A 26,017-nucleotide genomic window follows, 5' to 3' on the forward strand; every position below is an offset into this window, starting at 1 on the left:
TGTTAAATGATTCTAAGCTGTCACATTTATGTTATTCTGTTTTATATTTTACGAGAAGAGGATAAAGCCTATTTAAACTATTTGTCTTAATCTAATATGCTTTTTAGAAGATTTTTTGCTCATATTACTGTGCCTCTGCTTGCTTAAATGAGTGAGTGCTGCTGTTGCTTAGGCCAGAAATACATGGCAGATAGTGTTTCTTTTTTTCTTTATCTTATGCCATATCTGTCCATTCCTCCCTGTAATGAAGTGGGCTGTAATTCTGGCACAGACAGATCGTTCAGATCCCTTCAGTTTCTCGATTTCCATTTCCAGCCCCCTGACAAGCTGTCCAGCAGATGTCTTCATCACAGATATTTTAGTCTGATGGCGAGATAGGCAGAAGATTGGCGGAAGAGGGAGAGGTGGGAGAGTGAGGGAGGGAAGAGGGTGATTTAGTGGAAGGGGGCACGGCCTGCTTTTTTCGATGCATACTGAAATGGGTGTCTGTGCAATGTAGATAAAAAGTTTAGGGCGACATTGGGTGTGAGCTCGAGGAGTGCGGCTAAAAATAAAGCCCGAGACACAATCAGAGTCAAAACTTTTGAGCGAATACGTTATTCTGTAAGTTGGTCCATTGAGTCAGTGAACAATAAGACAGTTTAATTGCCACATCGATGACTTCATTAGGCTAATCAACCTGCTCATCTTGCCTACTTGGAGCATTTAGCGAATTTAACAAATTGCGTAAGTGAGAGAGGAAGTGAAAAAACAAGCAGAGAGATAGAGAGAGAGAGAGATATTCCACATATAGTCTGGAAAATGCTGTGCGGGGAACGCTCTTGGCGCACAAGGTAATTGGCCCAATTTAGCTGGTGGAGGCATGTACCATGGTTGGCTTCCGCTTGCGTTGTCTCTGGCGGCTGGTTGCGGTCTCCCGTGGAGAACGGCTGGGCCGCAGAGCCATTGCTGTGTGTGGGGAACAGCTGGCAATGGACGCAGCTGCTTGATTGTAAATCAAGCACTATTGTTCCCCCCATTGCGCTGGTGCTTGTGTAGAAGCTAGTGGTATCCCCACCCGCTAAGGAAATGCAGAACTACAAACAAAGACGGAAGAAGGATGCTTGCGATTCGGCGATGTGCAGGGTTTTGATAAAGCCCGTTTCCTGGGGGAATATCTTGAAGGGATCCAAAGACATTCACTGCTGTGTTCGAAAGTAAATTGTGCCACAAATTCCAACACAGACGAATAATAGTGAGTAAAACCCACTCCACATTTACACCGCAGTCATTATGGTTCTGAAATGGTAGCCACCGGTACCACCGGTAAGTGTTCCATCTTGGATTATATCAGAACAACTATCTTCCTGGTTTGATTCATTCTTTTACTTTCGGCCGTCCATGATGTCTAATTCCTGTCATCATTGCCTCTTCTGTCTTTCCACCCAATCCCTTATATTCATTCACAATTCAAAGCCTAAAGAGATAACTGTAGCTGAAATTACATTTATAGTCTCTCAACACCTTTTGGCCTCCCTTTAATCCCTATCCTTTCCAAACCCTCTGTTTCCCCAGCATGTTAAGGCCTCATGCGGCTATCTGTTCCTGTGGGTTTGCTGGCCATTATTAGGATAATTCTTCAGAAACTGGTTGGTCGAACACTGAGCCCATTCATGTGTCCGCGCTGTCTGGACCCAAGATCCCGTAGCAATTTGCTTCCCAGATTCGCAGAGGGATTTTTAATGTCTTTCTCCTTGTACTTGAGAGGAAATTAAAAACATTTTTTTTAGCCCTTTTCAGCATAGATGAAAGATTTTGTTCAAGGAGACAGGTTCCAGATGCCACGTGCTGACATCAAAATGAGATCTATTAATATTTCTGACATATTAGGACATTTGAGTCTCCTCATTTACATGTTTCAAATTCTATACCCTTTGGGATGTTATATGCCCTTGACCAAAGGTTCCCAAACGTTTTGGCTTACGAACCCTCAAAACGAAGCAATGTCTCCTGCCACGCCTCGTCACTGGATGTGTTCTGCTTGTGACAAGATCAGTTAAAGAGTAATCTTTTTAAAATCATAGTTTTATCTGAATTTACAAAGGTCTGAAGAGGTAAAATTATTTTGTAATTTACGACAAAAATGGGCATGAAAGGAAACATAATAATGTGTAGCAGAAATGTAGTATTGGTGCCTTCTAATTGTCTTAATCATCTTGGGTTTAGGAACTATTGGTCTGGGACCATAGTTCCCGACCTTTATGACTCAGGACCCCTTTTAACTACTTGTGATTCCTCATCACTGGTTGGACCTGTTAATGGGCTGTGACCTTGTCACCTGAGAAAACAAGATTATGAGTCTAGCCACCCTTTGTCAAGAAAACTATAGTGTTGGATAGAAAACCAATGCACCGGACAAATTGAAATTGTGACCTGATTATGCTACATTAAAAGTCAGGCAGTCACTAAAGATAGTTAATAGCTGCACTAAATTGTTTAGTACTAAATCCAACATTTTTCAAGACATTTGACTCAAAAGCACAAAGGTCATCCTGCTGGTGGTGATGCAGGAAAAGCCCCGGGGATCACGAAAGTCATTTGGATTCATCTTCCTTGAGACGAATGGCTGGACCAAAAAATGAATCTCGTAGATGTTGAGATAATTCACTGGATATGTAAAGAAGTTGACTGCCACAGAAACATTCGTCCTCTGGAGAGCAGGAATGGCTATACCAGAATTTGTGTCAATCCATCTCATGGATGTTGAGATATTACATTGGAAAGTAAAAAAATTGAGTGCTTCAGGAAAGGTCAGGAGGATCACCAAAGGCATTAGGATTCATCCTTTGGGCACCGTAGATGTCTTTACCAAATTTCATCCAATAGATGTTGAGATATTTCCAGCTGGACCAGAGTTGTGGACAAATCAACCGATCGACCGCACAGCCTTTCCTCTAGCTCGACTACAATAAACACATTTTTTATGGTAACATGTATAAAAACAATTATTAGAACCCCAAGTTGGGGACCATTACCCTCGACAGTACGTGTTTCAGTATCAATATTGGTCCATTACTTAAACCCTCTGCATCCTGAAGCCATTATAAAGCAAAATGTCTAGATAATCAATGACATTACAGCTTTCTAGCAGCTCATAATAGCAATTGGCTTCAGTTAGGAAATCAAGTGTGCCTCTTAAGAAGATGATTGTGTGAGTGTTGCAGATGGTACAAATGAAACCATTCAGTTATTACCCTATTAGAGGAGAGGCAGAGGGGAGGAAGACAAATCTACAGGAAAATATTGCACAAAACAAGAACTTAACTACTCTCCGGTGGGAAATGATGGACATGACATTTTCGGCAGAACCTTAGCAATCTGGGGACACATTTGCAACGGATGTGAAGTGCATTACGATCTTTTCTGTCACAAAGACAACGGTGCGTCCTGTCAGATAGATTGGATTGGTAATGACTTTAAATACCATAGTCGGTCGCTCTCCGTCTCCCACACACACACACACACACACGCATACAAAACTGCTGCGTGCACGGTCAGTCTCAGATAGAGATGATGATTCTGCTGCTGGAATCATTTTGAAGCAAAGTGAGGTCAGAAGAACAGTATTTTTTAAATGCCAGAGTAAGCAACAAGATATAAGTCGTTGCGTAGTTTTAAGGCTGTGTGTAGAATCGTGTCCAAATTGTTTTTTTTTTGTTTTGTTTTGTTTTTTTTGAGACAGAAAAAGACAAAGAAAAAGTCAGAGAGAGCCATACAGAGAGGCAGAGCAGGGGTGAACAGAGCAAAACTGACATCCTCCTTCCCAATGCTTATCACATCCTTTTTCTTTTAACAGCCAGTTGTAGACACTTCCTTTTTTTATTGGAACTATATCTGTTCCTTCAGAAACATCACACACAGTTGGCAGAGGAATGCACAATTAGCATATTCATGAGACGAATACAGTGGAAACTTTGGAGTTGCAAGCGACAGGGGGTGTAGAGGGGGTTGTTTGTGCGTCTGTGTGTGAGTGAGTGTGTGTGTGTGTGAGTGTGTGTGAGTGTGTGCGGAACAAAAAAGCAGATGGCACGGTGACTTTGAAAATCCAAAATTAGGTATGTTTTTATGAACTTCATGCTCATTGGCTATGTAAATCGCACAGTCAGACAATCATGAAAGACAATGTTGTGTGTTTTCCAGCTTTTCCACTGAGATCATGTTCGTTGATTGAAATCTGTTCGGCACTTGGAGCCTCTAAACTCTTTTAATTCTGTGTTTGCGCGCCCTCGCATGCAGAATGCTTGACTTAGTTGTCCTCTAATGGTCGTAAAAATAAAGGACTGTTTTCTCATTTAAGTCAGCAAAACTTTGTGGTGGACACAAACTAAACCCATCTGGTTTTTGAGATGTTTGTATTCCTCGCTTCATGCCGAGACTTCTTTTGTCGATTTGGAAACGAAGGCCACAGTCTGCCGGTTGTCTTTAAACTGTGCTTTTACTAATTACACTATGGATGTTCTTTTTTCTCTCGGCTTACATACTTGGAAGCTGATTCTGGAAGGGTGTTGGCTTGAAATCCTGGCCTTCAGGTGGTGTGATCTGTTTACGTCTGCATGGTTTAGACTTTGGATAAAAACAACTTGGTGTTTGAGTTAGCTGCGCCCTAAAGAAGAAGGAAGGCGGAGGCCTGTGACACTGCCGCATCTCCATACATCCATCCATGTGTGAACGCTGAACGCGCGTCTTATCTCAGAACCTTTGAACGATTTCTTGCTTGTGGAGAGTCATTAGCTGTGTTAAATAGAGTTGGAGTGGTGCTAATTGTTCACAAACCACTCACTGACATTGCAGGCTCTAATAAATTTATTTTTCTGACTCCACAAACAATAGCCAATTTGTTGAATTTTATCAGTATGCAAATGCACGGCTCTACAGTAGTAATCCAATAGAGGCACCAGACATATTGGAAGATTGTGGGCACATAAGGAAAAGGCTGTAAATGGTGTCGAATTAGCATCAGATCAGTTTACAAAATGTTTCCCCAATATTGCATATGTTTTAAAGAAGTTGCTAATCTCTTTACATGCAGGAAACACTTTACCGCCTGTAATACAGCTGCCCCCAAAATCTTGGGGTTTTACATCAAGAGTGTTTGTTTTGTATGATTGGATGAATGTGATCTTGCGAGCCAAGGAAAAAAAATGCCATAGCTGCAGAACAAACAGGGAAGAGACTTAGTTACACAGGAGTATAAGCACCGTGCGCAGAATCAAGTTGCAACACTTTATTTATTCATCCAGAGGAGCAGTGATTTTCCTAGGATGAAAATGTCAAGTCATGAACAGTTAATGAGCAAAAAAAGATAATTTTAGCACACTTTAGTAGAGAGATGCAATACGTAAGCATAGGCTGCCTCTTGAAATCATACTCTGAACAAATAGGGGGCAGCAAATCAACAGAGTAACTGCAGCTAACTGTAGCCGCTGTTGGCTAGTTAGCTCAGTTAGCCGTGCAGCTAGTGGTCTGGACTACAAAATGTGTGAACTGTGTATGTGGCCAACCTCGCATGTATCTGTATGTCTTTGTTCATACGTCATTATGTGTGTATATTTCAGACATGGCCCGACGTTGGTGCACATTGGAGGGCGGCTTCCTGAGTTACTATGAGAGCGAGAGAAGCCTGTCGGCCATCGGCAGGGTGTGCATCACTAATGCGGTCAGCCTGGCTGTCAGCAACACAGAGACCATGACTGGAGCTGGGTATGAGCACCACACACACACACACACACACACACACACACACACACACACACACACACACACACAGGCAAGATCAGAAAAACTGTGATCTTGAAAGTATTTTCTTCATCTACACTTAATGTAGATAAATGATAAATAAACTTAATTAAAAAAAGTATCCTAAACCTTGAAAAACAGCGAAATTGGACTTAATGTGCTTAATAACAAGCAATGAATAACAATTAATATTAATCTTAATCCTGAGCATTAAGTGGCAGTTTACATATAATTCCTACTTCACAGCAGTTCAGCCAGGCTACAGGGCTTTCATTTACACTCAACATTCAAATTTGCTCTCAGACTCGCATGCCCCGAACACATTCACATGCACGTACACAGCTAAACCACTTTTCAATGCTTAATTTTCATGCCCTCTGCTAAATAATAATTATATATGTGATTGTTGAAGCTTTTAAATGATTTATTTCCTTTTGTTTGGCGAAAATTAAAGTCTCCTGCACGTGTAATTCGTACATTACAGAGCTCCAGCGTTGTTTAACATACACACACACACATACACACGTGTAAACACAGACGTCTGCACAGTTTCCCTCCCTCGTCATATGGCTCATTAGCATAATCTTAACTTGAGCATTATTCAATTTAACAGAAGCCATCAGGGCTTTATGAGCGCTATATTTTCCTGTTTACTTTGCCGCGACTTTAACTGCCCTCCCTTCACCGCGCCGCCTCCCTCTATCACTTCTATCAGGTTATGATTCAATTAAAAAAAAGAAAAAAAAAAAGTTGCTCCGACAACAAACTTTTCTTTATTTCTTCTGGAAGAGCTGAAGAAGAAACAGATGTCTCGATCCTTTCTCGCTCACCCTCTCTCTCTGCTCCCATTGGGTCGTGCTGTGTGTGTGTTTGTGTGTGTTTGCGTGTGTGTGTGAGCTCCAATAATGGCTTATGATTAAAGCATAAGCCAGGTCCTTAATGACAGCAGCAGATGTTATGAAGAGGGAAAAATGCTTTTATTTGTAAGTGTTATTTATACAGCCATTAGAAACACATCTGGCCAGCTGAAACTATGACCTTTCTAATGAGCTGGACACATGCAAGAAGTCATGACAGGTTACAAAGATAACGCCGTGTGCGCACAGACTCTACAGAGCAACAGCGACACGCGCCATTTTTAGCTTATATCCCAGATACAGGTCATGGCTTCGCCCCCGGAAAGGCTATTATTTCTCCGTCGCTAACGCTCATAATGGCTGTGCGTTTCACTAGATTAAACTCTGCCTCACTCCCTCTCGCTACTGCAACTTTCCGGCGTTCCCAGCATGCCTGCGCGGCAGAGAGAGCTCACGCCTCACCTCTTGACTGTCTGGCGCTCATGAATATTAACGTATGCAGATGACACACTCCCACCAGCAGCCTATCGCCGCGCTACAGGAGGCCGTAGGTGTCGCTTCCATTAAACACAGCGTTTGGGTAATTTCACCGTGGCAGAGGACACCGTGAATTATAGCGCGGCCCCGACACATACGTCTGCTGAAGTTGTATGAATATTACAATCCCACTCCTAAGGAATTAATGCAAAGGGAGCGTGTCGGCTGGTGATAAGTTGGGGTTTTGTCTGGACTTTTTTTTTTGACTCATCCGCCTGTTTCGAACAAGAATGTTTCTAAGTCGATCGTGACCTTCAAATTCAGCTGGAAACCTTTTTCTGTTTTCCCTTTTCCTCTTTTCAGCTGCTCGCACCATTTCACTCGCTCCGTCGTCCTCTTTATCACTGTCTGCGAGTTTTTAAAGACTTTTAGAAGGGCTTAGTTGCTAACTTTGTCAGCGAGATGGGCTATATATATATGAGGGCTGGGGATTTAAGACTTTTTAGAGCACACAAAAGCCTTCAGGAGGAAATAAAAGGCTACAGAATTGCATATAGATATCTCTATGCATGTTAAAACCGCAGGTGAGACTCCACAAGGAAAAGTGGGAGTGAGCTCTGTGTAACTTAACTCAAGCATGGAAGTGCTTTTCTTACTACAGCACACGAACATTGAACTTATTGACCTTTTTTTTCATCCTGTAATTTTCCAAATCCAGTCATTTGCCTCAGCCAATATCAAATCTACTGTGGTTATGTTTTGCTAACGTCAACAATATGAGTAAGAATTAAAGACAGTAGGGAGGCAAAGTCTGTGCAAATATAATGACTAAAACTAACAGTGTTGCAACACTACAAACATTGTGGTTCTTTATGGAGGACTGAACCTGTCAAAATCTGAATAAATAAATAGATAAATATATAAATGGCTCAATAAATTAATGAATACATATTCAATCACACGCACCAAAAATTAAATTAAAGATAATTGTAGACGTTATTTAATAAATAAAATGCGATATAAATAGATATTTCTGCTTTTATTTGCCTCTATATTTATTTACCTTTGTATTAATTCAACAATAATTTACTCTGCCATTTTATTTTTTATTCATTCATTCATTTTTTATTTCTGTATTATTTACCATTGGTTATTTCCACAGACAGATTCATTCCGGCATTTCTTTTTACTTTTCTTTTTCATTATGCGCTGTAAAGTCGGGCTGTGATTGGCTTTGAACGATAATTATTTCGTAAATGATATTTGAATTTAATTAATTTTTTGAATGAATTAATGCCTACAATTATTTTGAAATTCATAATGGTATATTAATTTATTTACTGAGCCATTTCTTTATTTATTTCTGTTATGGCAGGTTTAGTCCTCCGTACTTTTTCGGCTTTGCACGAATACACACTCTAGCAGGGCGGAAATCATTAGAAAATTAATTAATTAGTCAATAACCAGCAACTGTTGTGAAAATCAAGTTAGAACTAAAGTCATTTTTCAAACTAAAGAAGATTTACTGCTTTTCTTTGTCTTATTTTGGTTTTTAGACAGAAAAAAAACAAACACATCAGGCTTCAGTGGACACACATTGGACATATTCATATATAGTGATTGAAAAATGTCCTTTAGTTGCAGCCTTACACATAATGTTAGCATAAGTTTTGCTTACTGCACTTCCTCAGTCAGTGTCACTTCAGGCCGTGATCAGACGGCACACTTGCGAGGCTGCTGGGTAACAGACATCAGTGCGTTTACATGAACTTAAATAACCGGGACACTGTCAGCTTTTTGCAGTGATCATCATATATTAAGTAGAGGAAAAGATTAAAATAAATCTGGTTAACGCAGCAAGATTCCTGCTGAATATACTTAATGTCCTGGCCATGTATGTGCCTAACCCCCATTTTTAACACCTTCTTTACATGTGTGCATGTGCATGAGGAAGACAGTCAGACAGTATTGCAGGTGTAACTGTGGCAGACGTGTGGGTGAAAGGAAAGATAAATCCTGCTCTTATCTAAAATAACTGAACAGAAAGTCTGACTACAGGTGAAAGTAAACAAGTCCTCAGATGAACAGTAAGTAGATGTGAGTAGATGTTAAGTTCATTGGTCTTGTTTGTGGAAGCATCACTTAATGATCTGCCTTTTATTTAATAGCCGATCAATTGTATTTAGTGTGTTAGGCGGCCTCCTAGCAGCTATACTAATGTATTTTTGGACAGCATCTATTAGATTGTGTGTCAGTGTTACTACTGTTGTTGTTGTTGTTGCAGATCATCTGTCATACAGTATGTTATCTGACTTTTGTCTCTGTTGTTATTTACCCCACTTGGCACCAAACGAGTTTCCACTCCAGGGATTAAGTTTAAGGCTGCTACTAATGATCCTTTCATTGTTGATTATAACTTCTTTCTTACTCAAACCAATTAATCACCAATCAAAATAGTTAATTAGTAACTTAGTAATCTGAGAATGAATAGAAATGCATTTAAACTGGAGAAAACCAGTGTACGTTCTCACCACGGACAAAAAGAAGAAAAAAACCCATCACATTCTGCATTAATACGCCCTAAAATATGCTTGGATAAGGGAGAAATACAATCCATGACCGGTCGCATGCTGACTATTCAGTAATCAGGTTGTCGTAGTGCCTTAACCTGACTTCTCCCAAAAACCAGGTCTCTTGTGTGCATATAAACATATAAGAACAGAGAGTGAGGAGTGGAAAGTTGCATAAAATAACATCAAGGTGGAAAACAAGAGCAGGAGAAAAACAAGCCTCTCAAAGATTTAATGCACCTCATACATGAGACACAAACCATTTAAAATTGCAGACGGTACAGGAATGTCTCCCTCCTCTCCCCAGCCACTCCCTCCCTCTGGGACGCTCATAATGCAAGCGTTCATCTCTTATCCCTCTTCTCCTTCTGTCCTTTCTTCACGATACCATTTGCCCAGCGCTTCGCCGCACCCCTCCCCCCCCCCCCCCTCGCTCTCCCTCTGGGACCGCCTCTAACAAGCGCCAGCACACCTGCCGGCGAAGAAGAGGGGGGCGAGGAGGCGGGGGAGGAGCGGCGGGGTCACGTGAGGGCGCACAAACACCCATGTCTCGCCTGTTCCCCTGACACGCGTGAAAGGAGAGCAAGTCAGCGCTGCCGCGACCCCCCGCGACACGCCACCTTAAACACCCACCGCTGTAGCATTTAGAGCCTCCGATTGGAAAAGGAGCTCCCGCTTGGCCGTGTGCGCTCAAACCATTAAGATAGTGATACTCTAACCTCTGCACCCTCCCTGAGAGAGAGACACAGAGAGAGAGACAGGCAGGAAGAGAAAGAGCAACAAAGATTAATAGCTGCCTTTTTGCTTCCGACAGCAAGAGGTTCGCCTGTAAGTGTGTTGGATGAATGGGTGTGTGAAGGATTAGGTATTCGGTATTTGTTCATATACAGACACAAGGAAAATGTATGAATGTCCCTTACTGAATGACACACATTGTATACAAGCACATTCATAACGCTGTCAAGGCTAAACCTGAATGCATGCTTTAAAGAATGTAGAAGCTTCAAAGGATACAAAGCTACTGAGTCCAAAAAGTAGACAGAGAAATATATTTCAATACCTCTGACTCGACTTAATTCCAGCGGATAAAGACACGAGTTCCCCTCTTCCTTTTTATAAAGTTTTAAAATGTGTGCAACTGAAAAGAGTCGTTTTTGCGCTCCTCAAGGTGACAGTTTGAAACATCCGATGGAATAAACAGCCAATTTCTTCCGAAAACAAACTTATGCTTGTGATAAATAACGTCATAAATGCTAATATTTTATATTCATATGTGCAAAAACGTGTCAAGTACAGTCAGCAGTGTTTGAAAATCTGTTAGAGGCTCCAGAGGAAGCTGCATGTAATCTGATAAATTGCCTCCAGTGATGTTACTCAGTGGCCAAGTTGCATTGTGGGTAATGTTTTGAACAGGAAGAAGAATATGTGGAATAAGAAAGCAGATATCTCTGGTTCTGCTGCATGGATTTTGCTCATTTGTTTTGACAGTGTGATAGGAGTGCAGTGATAGGCCAGTGGACTGCTTTTCAAAACCTGGTGCCTACATTACCCAAAATGCAACTTTGTGCAAATTGGTGGACCTACCTTTTAAGGCTATTTGTATCCATTGATGCTTGTTCTGTGTCTTGTCTTGTCTACAGCTACAGCAGGGTTATTTAACTTTAACGGTCAGTGAATGAAACTAAACAGAAGCGAGAGGTATATTTTCAGCCCTCGGTTTCAGCTGTTTTGTGGAAATGTGAGTTCCACTGACAGCTGAGACGAGTCAAAGCTCAGCTTGATGATTCAACAAGGACAGATTGGTTTTGATTTTGAAAACAAGTGAACGTGACTAATCATATATTTGGTATTTCAGATAATATGCCAATGCACCGAACATTAAAGGATAAGTACCGTTTTTTACAACCTGGACCTTATTTCTGGCAAAACATATGGTCATTTACTCACCCAGATAACTTTGGTGTCATTCGGCGTCGTTCGGACGAAATTAGATCCAGTGTAGCGGCGATATATCCATATAATGGGAGAGACGGGGCAGCGACACACAGCCTCTATATAACGCATTATCTGCCACGAAACTAGTTCATTTCATCAATATTTTGTTATGAAATGCTAGCGCTATTAGCCTCTGAGTCCGGGCTCGTCTATTGTCAACATCCGGGGTCTGTAGGCTGATCTACTACCTCTGACCTGGAAGATGTCGTCTCTGAGCTGCGCGCGCACCCGCGACAGCGCGGCTTGTTTACCTGTAGCTGCTACTGCTAGTTTGACCCCGGATGTTGATAACGGACGAGCCCGGACTCAGAGGGGAATAGCGCTAGCATTTCATAACAAAATATTGATGAAATGAACTAGTTTCGTGGCAGATAATGCGTTATATAGTGGCTGTGTGTCGCTGCCCCGTCTCTCCCATTATATGGATATATCGCCGCTACACTGGATCTAATTTCGTCCGAACGACGCCGAATGACACCAAAGTTATCTGGGTGAGTAAATGACCATATGTTTTGCCAGAAATAAGGTCCAGGTTGTAAAAAACGGTACTTATCCTTTAAGGTTAGAAAAGTGGTGGGAAAAGCAGAAGAGCACCACCTTCACTTATTACTACCTCTAAGGTTCCCCTGAGCAACATGCCACATGTTTGTGTGTACGTATATCAGAGATGGAAGTGTCCAAATTCTTTAGTTTAAGTAGATGTACTACTGCAATACTACACTGTGGGAATGATCCATGCTGCATATTACCAGCTAAATTTAAAGTAAAAGTACTCATGATGCAGTAAAATAGCGTTTTACTATTATATATGATGTTTTTGAATGTACATTTCTGACTCATTAATGTGCAGGTTTCATTTAACTGCTGCAGATGCTTAAGGTTCATCTACAGATGTCTCTGTACTGTGTTGCAGAGATATCTTCTAAGGTTTGCATGCTAACCTGGTCTCGAGCATCCAGTCTGAACTGCTGCCTGCATGGCTAAATGAGCTAACCAGCTAGGCTACAGTTAGCAGCAGTTAGCGGTGACTCCGGTGAAATACTGCCTCCTATTTGTTTTAAGTATGAAGTTGACAGGTTCATACACACTACACCTTTAAATACATTAAATTAATTTCTACAAGTTGATCTTCAGTGTACGCAGATTTTGCTGTTTTTTTTTTTTTGTTTTTTTTGCCTGTTTCCAGTATCTGTGTGTATTTGTGAGGACATTTTCCCATCCCAGATTTCTAATGGCGAGCTGTGTGTCTCCGGCAGGGCTGTGTTTACCGTGGAGCTGTACCTGCAGATAGAGCGAGTGCTGATTGTCGGAGCTGAGACACAGGAAACGCTGCATGACTGGATCCAGGCACTGACAAAGGTGGCACACTTACAGCACACACACACAAACCTTCTTCAGTTTGTTTTTCACTTAAAGTTACAAAGAAGAAACTGTGCCGCAGAGCTACAGCACATCCATCCACTACTTCTAATTCACTTTGCAACACACACAGTAGCGGACATTGTCCTCAGAGAACCTCATGCTGCCTGTGCTTCTTTCAGTAAGACAAGTGGTCTGACTATCTCTTCCCCAACACGCTGACAGAATCTTGTAATAATACCCTACATAAATATGTCCCCCATTGCCTTTTTTATCTCTTTAATCCCAGGCAACCCAGTCATAGATAGTGGGAGGTATAGCTGCATCAGTCCATATGTCTCTCCATCTGTACCATAGGCCCTTCCACACCTCCGTATTTCAATTTGAGCAGCTGAACAATGGCCAGACTGAGCCGAGCTAGCAGGAGGGACGGATACGTACTTGGAAAATAATTCCACTGGGGAGCAGAAACTGAGCAAAGGTTTATCCCTCCGAGCAGAGAGCTGCACCTGTTGTGTTTTCGTGCTGCTTTGGAGGTGATGCAGCCGCAGCGGAAAGTTTTTAACGTGAAATTCCTTCATTCTCTCTCTTTGTTTTTTTCTTTTTCACGTGACTCGCAGTGCTTCGTCCCCACTAAAGTTGAGGGACTGATGCAGAGGGACGGGGAGCTGATTGGCAGACTGCACTACAAAGAAGGCCACGACCTGTACCACTGGAGGACGGGTTGGTTTCTGCTGGAAGGCTCTGCCTTACACTACAGCCCAGGAGAGGAGGAGGGAGAGGAGGAAGTCCTTCAACTCAAACAGCTGCAGGAGCTCAGTAAGCATATTTGCATTTTTTTTCTCGCCATGTCTTGCACTTCTTTTTAACCAGATAATATGTTTGCATAGTTAAGTTACATCCCTTGTGATGCAGCTACAGTAACGTAACAGCTTATTCCCTCAAAGGCCGGCCTGGTCAAGATGGTTTGCAAAGGGTCAAACCATGCAGCTAGCGGTCGTATTAGCTGACTCTGTCTGGACTGGAAGGCCGGAGCACCTTAATTATTGGTGTTGTTTACTATCAGACTACCATATCATGAGGTACAATGTGGCTGGGGGCTAGCTGGTTAGCATGACTTTTTTCACTCACAGGCCCATGGCAGCAGCTTCAGTTTCACGAGCCACCAGAAACCTGCTCACCTAGAACCACTCAGGCTACAAATAAACCTACATAAAGCCAACTGTTACTGTTATGATAAGTTAAATGTCCCATATTATGCTCATTTTCAGGTCCATACTTTTATTTTGGGTGTCTAGAAAAAGATTACACGCTTTTCTTTCCATTACTGCAGCATGTCTTTTCACGCTCTGTCTGAACGCTCCGCATTAGTGCCTGTCTCTTTAAGGCCCAGTCTGCTCAGATTGGTCAGCTCTAACAGGCCTGAGCAGGCACCTCCCACTATGTTTCAACACCACCTCTGCTGTGGGTTTTTGCAACAACAGCCGTGCTTGGGGCATGGCTGAGGGCGGCGATTGTGCCGTTGTGACATCACAGTGTTACGGAAGTCCTGACACCTAAACCTGCTTTATACTCAAAAAAGACAGCGATTTATCACTTTCCACAATATGGGACCTTTAAATGTCTAGTCCTGAAATATACACAGTACAGTTTCCACTTTTTCAAATGTAATATCCTGAAAAAATATCTATATTCTTTCCAATGATACCATTAGTTCCATTAAAATAATTTATTCTGCTCATAAATGTGACCGCTGTAAATGCTGGTGTGGTGGAGCCGACACTGAGCTGAGCATGACCGACCTCGAGCATTAATACATACATAAAATAACTCCCCATTTTGGTTAATACGTTGATTTCAGCTCTGTGCTAAATTGCCACAGTTTAAGCAAACAGTCTCTCGTTAAACATTTTCAGTGAAGCTTTTTAACACGCGATAAATAACCATATCTGCTTATGGTTGATGGTGTTAGTGGTCAAACGCATTAATGACTCTAATTCACTCACTATTTGAAATACTGTGTAATTCCCAAAAAGCTACCGTTCCATGACACCTCCCTGCTGCTTGCCTTTATAGCTACTTAAAGATGTCGGAGGATGCATTGCGAGCGACTGCTATCAGACGACATTTCAGCTTCTCACACAGCTACACAGATCTCTGCTCTAATTGGCTGGCTCAGTCTAGAAATCATGCTTTGGAGTAGAGTGAGAAGGTGACACAGAAGATGTTCACACGAGGTCAAGAAGGGTCAGTATCATGTGATGTATCGTCAGGCGAGCGTCAGCTGAAATAGGACGATTTCCATGAGCTGTTCTCACAAAATGTGGCATGAAAGCGGGCCTTGTGAAGTAGAAATCTGAAATATTGTAGCGTTCTATCTACTACGCACTTTGCCAATGTCTCCACATTGCCGGTAAACAGCAGTTATTCAAAGGATAGTCAGCGGTGGGAAGCTTCTAGTCACGGTGAAAGTTCACACATACTTTGGCAGATTGATCGATCGCGCCCGTGTGATGTGCGAACAGAAGGAGGCCGAGAATCAATGGATCTTTATAATCCATTTACACCTCGACGTGTATCAAATTGCGCAAAGTGCCGCCCCATCTACTCACCTCGGGCGGGGTAAGGAGCTGCAGCGGTTCTCATTTTTATTCCCGGCTTTCTCAAACCATATTTGTCACAGCCGGGGAGCCGCTAGCGCCAGGAGGGGCTGTGTTTTGTCAGGGGATGGTAGGTGCTGGAGCACTGAAAGGATCCCTTTAGGAATCAGAGTCTGTGACATGGGATTAACTGCTATTTCCTCAGCAGTGACACCGCCACATGAAAGGTGCTCCTGTGTAGCAGCGAGGGGATTTAATAAATACACTTTTCAATTAAAATCGCGACATGTTTCCAACTTGCAGCACTTCAAACCGCATCAGGAAAACTCAAAAACCTTCAAAAGATCTGTTCCTCATTTTAATCTTCAGCGCCACGTTTGTCATTTATTCTGTTTGACTCGACCCTTTGACGCATTTTACTGTCTTTAGCTCGTTCAAATTGTTTTATTGATCTTTGCCAATGGTTCAGTATTAATTTGTCTGAGCGCTTTGTTTTTTAAAGCGCTCTTTAAATAAACAAATTCAACAAATTGGATTCTGTCCCCACAGAACAACAGTGCACTACCTCTCAAAAATGGCTTCCTGGGGGCTCAGCTGTGTACTTGAGAGAGGATTGATCATTTTTTTGTGATGTCTCGTGTCAAGACGTCTGCCGCACAAATAACTCAAACCAGTTTAAAACAAGGGGAAAATGATAGATGCAGTTGGATAATCACTGACCTGTCGCGGCGCACAAATCTGCCTTCCCACCCGGAACTTTCTTCTTCAAACAAGATAAGCACATTAACTTTAAAGTCATTCGGCGCAATTATCTCAGTGAATTTCTCTTCAGGCAGAGGCTAAATAGCGGAGAAATGTTAATCCCACTGCTCTGCTCAATCATCCTAAAAATAAAGATAGGCATCGGCACAAGACTGCAGTCCAGCATATTTAGCAGTCAGATCTCAGTGTGTCCACGCTGAGGTCCAATTTCACTTGGAGATATATATGGCGATCACAGCTAGCATGTTCAGAAAGAGCGAGAACTATTGGTGAGTCATGTTCACTCGGAAGTTAACTTAATACGGACGAACTGCCTACAGCTACGCATTGAGGTCAACTAATCCATGGACTTAAAAGAGTTGAGATACTTTAAATAATCGTCTATATACATGTTTTATGAGAAGGGAAATGCTTTAAACACTCAATGCATTTAGTAAGTAACGCTGATTGTAAACAGATTGGTGTTTTTTTTATGTTTCTTTCCAACACAACTCTACATCGGACCTTTTAAATGTTTCTTTTTGGATTGAGGTTGATCCCTCAACTGCTTCCCACTAATGGCCCTAATGGCCCTTTGTGTTTATCAGCTGCCCGGTTCAATCGAGAGGAATCGCTGCTGGAAGATCTCTCCAGATGTGTGCGATAGGGCCTGTAATACCAAGAGATTTGCTTATAATACCTTTCAAAATAAAAAATAATGAATGCTCCCTCTATAAATGCGCTTCAGCAGCCTAATTCGCCCTCATTTTCAGAGGGAAAAAAAACCTCATGGAAATCTCTTCCAGGAAGGCCAGTACAAATTAATGGAGGGAACAAGGCCGCAGACTTAGTTCCTTATCACACAAACATATTAAGTAATAAAAAAAGTTTCCCGCTGAGCTCTAAGATGGATAAAAGAGGATTGCTGCGTGCTAGTTCAAACAACGGTGACAAGTGTTTTGCATTTACCTGATAAGGCTGTTAATAAACCTCTCTCAAGTCAATATCAATCTCTGAAGTTCTCGCCTTTCTTCTCTTGTTGTTTGGATCAGAATGAATTACTGTGCCCTTGAAAATCCGCCAAAGAAAATAGAAAGCAAATTGTTTTTTAAGAGAGACTTTTGGGGATTAATTGTTTTTGTTGTTTAGCTCAACATACACAGGACTGAACAAAGGACTTGTGACTGTTATATGTTATATTTCTACCAGTCCTCTTTATTCGTGCCAACAATTAAAATTCAATTTCCTGTTGTTGCTGATAATCAATGAGTTCAGTACAGGCGTGGATGCAGAGATTGTAGTGTTTGGAACAGGAAATAGAAACAACCTTTTCCTTTTTTAATTCTTTTTCCATTTAAGATAGAAAGTACACAGAAAATACTCTCCACAGATAGCATTTCTTCATTTTTTACACCTTTGGTATTTGTAACTCTTTAATTAAAGAATAGTTAAACATGTTGGTAAATGTTTTTATTCTAGCAAGTATCTGTATGGTAAGTAGGAAGCTAGGTTAGCTTAGCTTAAACTGCATCGTGTTGTTCTTACACTTTGTGTTGTGGATTAAAAAAGCAAGATTCAAGGTAGCTTGCAGCTCGTTAGCTTTATTTAGCACAAAGACTTGAAACATGGGGTGACAACTAGCCTGACTCTATTGAAGGTAACTGTAACTATTTAACATGTTAGCTAATCTTGTTTGTTCAATGTGGACTAAAGCCGGAGTGTAAAAACAACATATTGTAGTTGAAGCTAAGCTAACTGGCTGCTGGCGGTAGCTTGTTTATTATACAGAAATAAGAGGAACATCAATCTTCTCATCATAAACTACTCAGTGGATTTCCTAAAATATCTAACTTGCCTTGTAAATGAATAACTTTCCAAGAAGACCATGGGATGTTTGCATGATTTAGTAATTACTAATGGTACAGGTAGCTACATAGCTAGCTCTCAATCTCCAAAAGTCACCATTTTATTGCGATAAATTCCAGATTCTTCTCCTTCTGCTAGTTTCTTGAATACATATCCCTTATTTGAGCCCAACCAGAAGAAACTTGAATATGATGAAAGTGCCCCGATTTTGTTGCTAGGAGATTTGTGACTCAACTGCAGAGCCTCAAATCTTTTTTTGTACTTTTTTTCTGGTGTGTGTGTGTGTGTGTGTGTGTGTGTGTGTGTGTGTGTGTGATTGTTGCCTTGATCCAAGCAGCTGTTTGAACCCACAGAAGAGATTATGGCAGAGCTTTGGAGTCCCTTAGCCCAGTTTTTTCTGAATCCTTGCACTGTTATTTTAAGATTGATTTTTTGCAGATGAAGAATGGCAGGAACTCTGTGTTTTTTACTGCCCTCGGTGCAATCTTATTTGGTTTCATTTGGACTACCTTTATGTAAAGCTTGATGACCAGTGACTCGTGTTTGTGCCTCACTTCCCTTTCTTGTTTAAACCACCTCTAGAAAGTCTGTCCCTTGAAAACTATATCCGTGTTCCCCGTTACAACAAGGAAACGCCATTAACTCCAGTGGAATGCATTCGGCATTTTCCACTTCCCCTCGCTCACTTTTCTTTCCACTGTGTGTACAAGACCAGCCAGATATGTCTAGACATATTGTGCTGTGAATTATCTGCAATGATTGACGTGAAATGTAAATGATTACTTAAGAGAAGAAAGACCTTTCAGTGACAGGTAATGAATGCGCTGACTTTCAAGTTTCCTGGCTAAAGCTCCTAAGTGCTTGTGCTTTTTAGAGAGATTGAACAACAGCAAATGTCAAGCTGCTCCCAACACGTTGCTTTGCATTAGCGCAGAACGTGTTGCTCTTGTACGTCGTAGTTTTACATCCTGCATTTCCAACAACTTGTTGCCCCCTTTTCCCCCCCACAGCTGTCTCCACACATACGGAGGGTGAGGAGAAGATCCAAGTCCTGCTGATGGTGGAGGGCGGAAGGTATGTCAGTCTTTGAAAAAAAAAAGGTGTGCTAATTGGCAACGTACTTGTGATACAACAACAGCCATGCATTATGCAACGCCGTTAGCTTTGATTTTTTGCATTTGTCTTGTTAGTCCGAGTGCACTTTACCTACTGTAACCGTCCAAGATAATTAAAGTCTCGCTAGACTGCCCGCGTCAGTTACAGAGAGGAGGTGAGACGGCGTGTAGCACAACAGCCAACAGTTTTTGGCTCCCTTTTAGAGTAATGCAACAAGACTTTGTGTTTACTCCGTTAATTGCTCTTCGTTTGTGTGTTTTTGATCAAACCTCATGGGAAAGCGTTGGTTGTTTATAGATGTGTGCTCCGTAGAAGCGCTTTCGGTTTGTCTTTAATCTTGTCGGTTGTTTACTTAATGACTTAGCGGCGCTTTTGCCAAGAACATGAACAACTTTTGCTCTTTAAAATATGAGCCACCATATTGTTGAGGGAAAGTACACGAGCGCGTGCTTCATTAATTGTTTCTTTTCTTCTTTAACAGAACAGTTTACATCCACGGCTTCAACCGGATGGACTTTGCACTGTGGCACTCTGCAATCACGCTGGCCGCTGGCACAGATGGCAAGGCGCTCAGCGACCAACAGCTGACCAAAAACGGCGTCCCCATCGTCGTCGACAGTTGCATTGCTTTTGTCACTCAGTATGGTGAGTCGCCTTATATTTACACGGGAGGAGAAGTTTTTCAAAATTGCTTCTGCATGAGTATTTATTATGGTTTCCCCTTGAGGAGCTGATTCATCCAGTGTGCTGCGCCGTGATGAGAATTTCATGATTTTTGATGCTGATACATTATTAGAAATGTTGTGCAACTTTTTCAGTGGGCATCCAAAGTTATTTGCAGAATGTAAACACACGAATCCACACAGCGCCTGTTACTTTCTCGATGCATGAACAGAAAAGAGGACTTGTACAGTACCATTATACAGTATCTGTTATGTAATATAATGAGGGATTGGCATAAAGTTAACTCTGGCTAACTGTAAAGTAGTACAAAAGGTTACTAAACCTGGCAGCGACACTTTTATTTTACGTGCAATTAACATACAAATGTGCTTATGTAACATTGTTAAATCCCACATATTAGCACCCGTAAAGTTGCCCTATAATTATACATAGCTCTGTAGAAATGTGCTGTTGCAGATCAGTCAATTTATTATTTAATCAACCAGGTTTGTGCCAGGAGGGGGTCTATCAGAGGGCGGGGGACCCCGGTCGAGTGGCCCTCCTCCTGGAGGAGTTCACCAGCGACGCGCGTAACGTGAAGCTGAGGGAGACGGAGCACAAGCTGGAGGATGTGACAGACACCCTGAAGAGCTTCTTATCCCAGGCAGAGGATGCACTGCTGACCAAGGAGCTCTATCCGTACTGGGTGTCAGCTCTGGGTATGTGAAGTGTCGAAGTGCCGTAATATGCAGAAATATACCAGTGTTAAAGGTTAAACACACACAGGACACCATGTATAACTATGTTGAGTTCTCATCCTCGTGGTGTTTGTAGATGAGAAGGACGAGAGGCAGAGGGTGAAGAAGTACTCCACTTTCATAGAGAGTTTGCCGAAGACAAACAGGTCAACGCTCGATGCTCTGCTGCAACATCTGTACAGGTACACACACACACACACACACACACACACACACACACTCCTCAAACTGCAGCACATGTACCTGTGAGGCCATTTCAAGGTTAGGATTGCAGTCGGGATGAAGTTAATATCCTGAAGGTTAACAGGTTAACTGGTTACTTTTCAGATTAAGATTTTATATAAAAAGTATGTAATATATAGAAGTTAGAGTGTTTGGCACTTCCATCAAATAGAAAATGATCCTCTAAACCCCTTTTATTTAAATGTATTATGTATGTAAACAGATTTGTGCTTAAGAATTTAGTTTTTTTTTATTGTTGTCTCTCTAATAATCATCTTGTCACAGCCTGAATAGATTTTTTTATGTTATCATCGAAAAGACTACAATTTTCCTGGAGAACCAGCGCGTTTTCTCTGATACGTTCAACTCAAAATGGCCGACGATACTTCCATATGTATGTTTAATTGTAAGGCATCATACTGCTACACTGATTTAAAGCTCTGAGAATCTTTTCCACCCGTCGGACGACTTGAACTGTGACTAATCTTATGTCTCAGTCCGCTTGTTGGTTGAATGTGACACAGTACGTAGCCAGCACCATCAGTGCAGCCGCTAAAAACCTTTTGTAGAAACTCAACAGTACTTAACTGGACATAGAAATGAAGCAGAACACTTTAACTATTTTCACAGCCTTGGTTTAGTAGCGTCTCTTTGTCATGTTTTTCATCGGGCAGATAGAACAGGTGTAGTGCCACAGATGCAACACTGCATCACAGACGTAACAAGCACAGAGACTCGGAGGTCCCGCACCCCGAGTCGCCTCAGGGTTGCTGTTCGTCACCTTCTGATTAACCTGTTGTTCTGCGTGTGACCCGCTCTGCCCTCTGTTGTGTGTGCAGATTTTTTTTCTTGCTCTTCTGACTAATCAAGACGGAAACTTTCTAGAGAGAGGACGCGGTGTCAGGTCCTTCATATTAAAAGCTGAAAAGGAAAAAGTTTGTTTTTGTCACTGAAGCAGCAGTGTCCTCGGGTTGAAATGATGAATGAATCTCATGGTGGGCATTTTTAATGGAGTGGATCATTATTAAAAGTCTGCAACACAAGTGGTGCTTTTTGTGAGTCTCAGGGCCTTTTTTCTGGGAAAATGGTACATTTACTTTCCGGGTATAGGGCTGAAGTAGATTTTTTTTTTGTCTTTTCAGTGTTGAATATTTTGAACACTCCGTTTAATGTGTGGAAAACGTCTGATAATAAATTACAGGATGTTTAACTGGTGTGGAAGGAAACAACAACACTTTGTTTTACTGTGCAGAGACTCGACTACAGCTCGCATCAGCCGCCTCGCGCCGCAAACCTGTTAGTTCTCCCACCTCGAGAGGCATTTACAAACCCTCTGCTATCTTGATGTCTCATTCACTGACGCTCACATTACACATTGTTTCCTCAGAAACCTGCAGAGGATGCCTGTGATTTATCCGCATTATGTTAATGATGTAGATTGTTTGGAGGAGACTTAATTGGCCCTTTGCTGAATTTGGACTGAGGCCTAACATTTCACTAAACTGTGTGTGTGTGTGGTTATGTGTGGGCATCAGCTTGTGTAGGTCTGTGCATGTTTTGCAGGTACATTTGGTTTCTTCTAACCACTTCTTCTCCCTGTGATTCAGGATTCAGCAGTGTTCCCACCTCAACCACATGGCGAGCGAAAAGCTGGCCTCCGTCTTCTCCTCCTGCTTGTTCCAGACTCGGGGACAAACACCACAGGAGACGAGCGTCGTCTGTGACCTCATCAGCAACTACATCACACTCTTCAGTGTGAGTCCAAAAGTTTTTATCTATGTATTTTTTTATTGCCGGGAGACAATGAGGAGGGTGACAAATGGCTGAGCTGAGCACGGTTACATAATCCAGGGCTTCACTCAGAAGTTACGAACTCACCACATCGTTTAAAGCAGTTAGAAAAATCGATCTCTCACAAACAGATAGCCCACCTGCCTCCTCTATCGGTCATGGTAAACAGCGGTTGGTTAATTTGATATCACTCCACTCAGATGTGATCAACAGCGTAAACAGCTGCACACATCTCCACGAAACACAGATATTACATAGTGAAAAAAAAAACAGGTCACCCAGGACGAAAAATACCAGAGGAGCCCTGTTCAGGACATTTTTAGCTCGAGGGCGAAATGAGATCAGGCTTATGACTCTCGGTTTGTTCTCTATGTGAGGAGCAATTTTGAAGGCAGAGAAATAAGTCAAAGATGAAAAAAGAGGGGAAGAAAAGTCTGATTTAACTTCTTTTGCCTTAGCCTTGTGATTTTTGTAGTTTTGTTTCCGTTTTTCTCACCATTGAATTAAACAAAGTTAAGCTGTGATCAAAGATGTTTTAAGCACATTTAATGTAAATGCTTCGCGTGATGCACTTTGAATGTTTTGCAAAACATCATATAAAGGCTGTTGTTACTGTTTTTGTCTAATTACCTGGAAACACTGTTTTCACAGGCTGAAAAATGCTTTGTAAACTCATCTTTACATGTCAAATTGGTGGCATGCCCCTTTAAAGACTTAATTAATATGGTTTTAAATGAGTGACGGATGGTGCGCAGGACTTCTGGTTCTTTCTCAATAATGCATAATAACATCATCACCATCCAAAAATGAAAAAGTACGTATCGCTCCATCCGTTAACCAAATCACATGCAGGCTAATGTAGCCGGGCTGCTTGTTTTAACAAAACTCTCCTGTCAATGGCAGAAGGAAGAAAAAAAAAAAATCACGACACTTAAAGCGTTCATGTAATATTACCATACTGCATATCTAAACCAGGCTGCAGGCATGACTTTATTTACAACTCTTGTACTTGAACCATCTGGGGAGCAGAACTGTTGCTGCCAAATCTCCACAATAGGCTTGACTCTGCTGATGTGTGGATGGGCGGGGGTGTGGGATCAATGTTACCCTTGGAGAGCTGCCTGGCTTACGGGATACGGCGGCACAGAGCGACTGCTTATTCCCCGCAGAACGCCCGGATCCCTCTTGTTCTGCCGTTAAAGGAGGAGCATTCACTCCAAATCGGTTCGGGACGCCATCATTCGCATGACAAATAGCCATTAAGCTCAACCAATCACGAGCCCAATAGCGGTGAATATACACGCCGTGACATGAAGGAGGGGAAAAAAAAGTGAGACATCCCGCTAATTAAAGCGGCAGCTCTGTGCTGGGTGTCGTCGACGGCGCCCATTATCAGGCCTAAACACACACACGATGAGTTTGTGAGGGTTTTTTTTTTCCCTCTTCTCCACCACAATCGTCTCTGCCGCTCGTATAACTCCAACAAAGCAAATTGTTCTCAGAAAATGATAATGACGTTAAAACAGGAAAAAAAAAAAAGTTGGAATAAAAAAATATCATTTCCAACGCGGAGCTTTGTGGAAGAAACGAGTATTCGCTTGGCGCCGAGCTGTGTCAAACGCTCACAGCCAACTTCTTTCTTCAAAATTGGTTTTAGAAGTGTTCGATGAACGACCCAGTTTGCGCACGATAGATACCTTTTTTGTTTTTTTCCCTGGTTTTAATCTAGTCTTCCATGTATTGTGTTTGAGAGCTGAAATTAATATTCCCTCGGAAAATGGTTTTATGATCCTAATCAGGCAATTTAGCGTCTCAAGAGCAATCTGAAAGTTTCCTCATTGGCTGGAGTTTGAATGGATGTGTGTGTGCTTTTGTGATGTTTCCGACAGGTCAATGAAGACCGGGTGCAACAGATGGAGAGGGAGAATAGCTTCATCACACGCTGGAACGAGAAGAAGGACGCCACGGTAAGCTGACCCGCCTAACCAAAATGGAAAGCACCGACGGGTGTTCTGTTTGTTTGTGTGTGTATTGATTTGCCTGTGTGCGTCAGGGCCTCTCAAATCAGGGTTTCATTTGAGCAAGTTTCCTGTTTTTCTGGGCAAAAATGAAGAGGATGGTGGGGGAGGGAGGTGGCGAAGTGAGGGGAAGGCGGAGGAGGCAGGAGCAGGCGGGCGAGGGAAAAAAGGGCTTTGTTCCTGTTAACCTTTACGGCAGGTACTTTATGCCTGGATGCCTCAGCCGAGAAAAACATTTGGTTCAGATAACTGGGGGAAAAAATTAAATCGCATGCCGGCGCCGTTGTTGAAATCTGAAATAAGTTGTTTACGCCCGCTCCTCTCTGCTCTCCACCTTGTCTGTAGGCTTTCAGAACATGTTTGCTGCTGCGGGGCAGGAGGGTTACTCAGTGGAAAGCCGGTGCTATTATAGAGCTGTCTGAGGTGCAAAGTGGGAGAACGTTTTGGTTATGGACACGAATTTGTGAGTTTAAACTTGCGGTGAAAAGGAAAAGCACTGGTTTGTTCACTGAAAACAATTATTTGGTATAATTAGAAGTCAGCACGGCGCAATTGTCTCTTTCGAGATAATGGGCGTGCTTATTTTAGGGATGATTTAACACTTAAAGTCAAAACGTCCCTTACATTAATCATGGACCACAATTTATATCAGTTATGATCAGATTTCACACATATTTCATTCCCTCCATGCAGAGCTGCTTTTTACTACTGCAGCTCTGAACCTGAACAAACACAGAAGACATTTCCTACCCTCTCATTTATAAAAGCTGCACCTCCAGTCGTTAAGTACGCATGCGGTTTATTTATAGTGATATGTGGCTCGAGTTTAAAGCCTTTTAGTCAGTAGACTATTGGAAAGCTGTCAGATGGTCCTTTTCAACATTCATCACAACAGACAAGCGTGAACGTGGTTGGGAAATCGTGAAACCACAAAATCCATAGAGCATATTCACGTGGCGGCCATTTTCCTCTGACATCACACTTAGTATACATACTTTAAACAATCAGCAACTGAAAAGACAATGGATGGTAAAAGTATAGAGGGACATCGGGCCATATTTCAAGATAATTTCGAGATTTTGATAACCAGGTAGCTAACATTAGCATTGGGCCACTTAGCTAGCTAACATTACTATTTGATTACGTCCCGTGTGTTTCACTTCCAGGCTTAAATGAACATGTCAAAGATGTCTGTTGATATTTTAGAAT

The 26,017-nt window shown here is 42.0% G+C and overlaps 1 protein-coding gene across 1 annotated transcript in view; it reads left to right on the forward strand.

Annotated features, from left to right (window-relative positions):
* The window catches only part of arap2 (ArfGAP with RhoGAP domain, ankyrin repeat and PH domain 2), a 118,871-nt gene that overhangs the window by 73,500 nt on the left and 19,354 nt on the right, over window positions 1-26,017 (forward strand). Inside the window, 9 exon segments of the mRNA XM_084343788.1 lie at window positions 5,595-5,739; window positions 12,931-13,033; window positions 13,654-13,852; window positions 19,251-19,314; window positions 19,838-20,001; window positions 20,526-20,738; window positions 20,854-20,959; window positions 22,607-22,754; window positions 24,680-24,757. Of these exon segments, the coding sequence (XP_084199914.1) occupies window positions 5,595-5,739; window positions 12,931-13,033; window positions 13,654-13,852; window positions 19,251-19,314; window positions 19,838-20,001; window positions 20,526-20,738; window positions 20,854-20,959; window positions 22,607-22,754; window positions 24,680-24,757 (1,220 nt within the window).

This window comes from Pagrus pagrus (assembly GCF_965226575.1).
Source record: "Pagrus pagrus genome assembly, chromosome: 22".
NCBI classification, from domain to species: Eukaryota; Metazoa; Chordata; class Actinopteri; order Spariformes; family Sparidae; genus Pagrus; species Pagrus pagrus.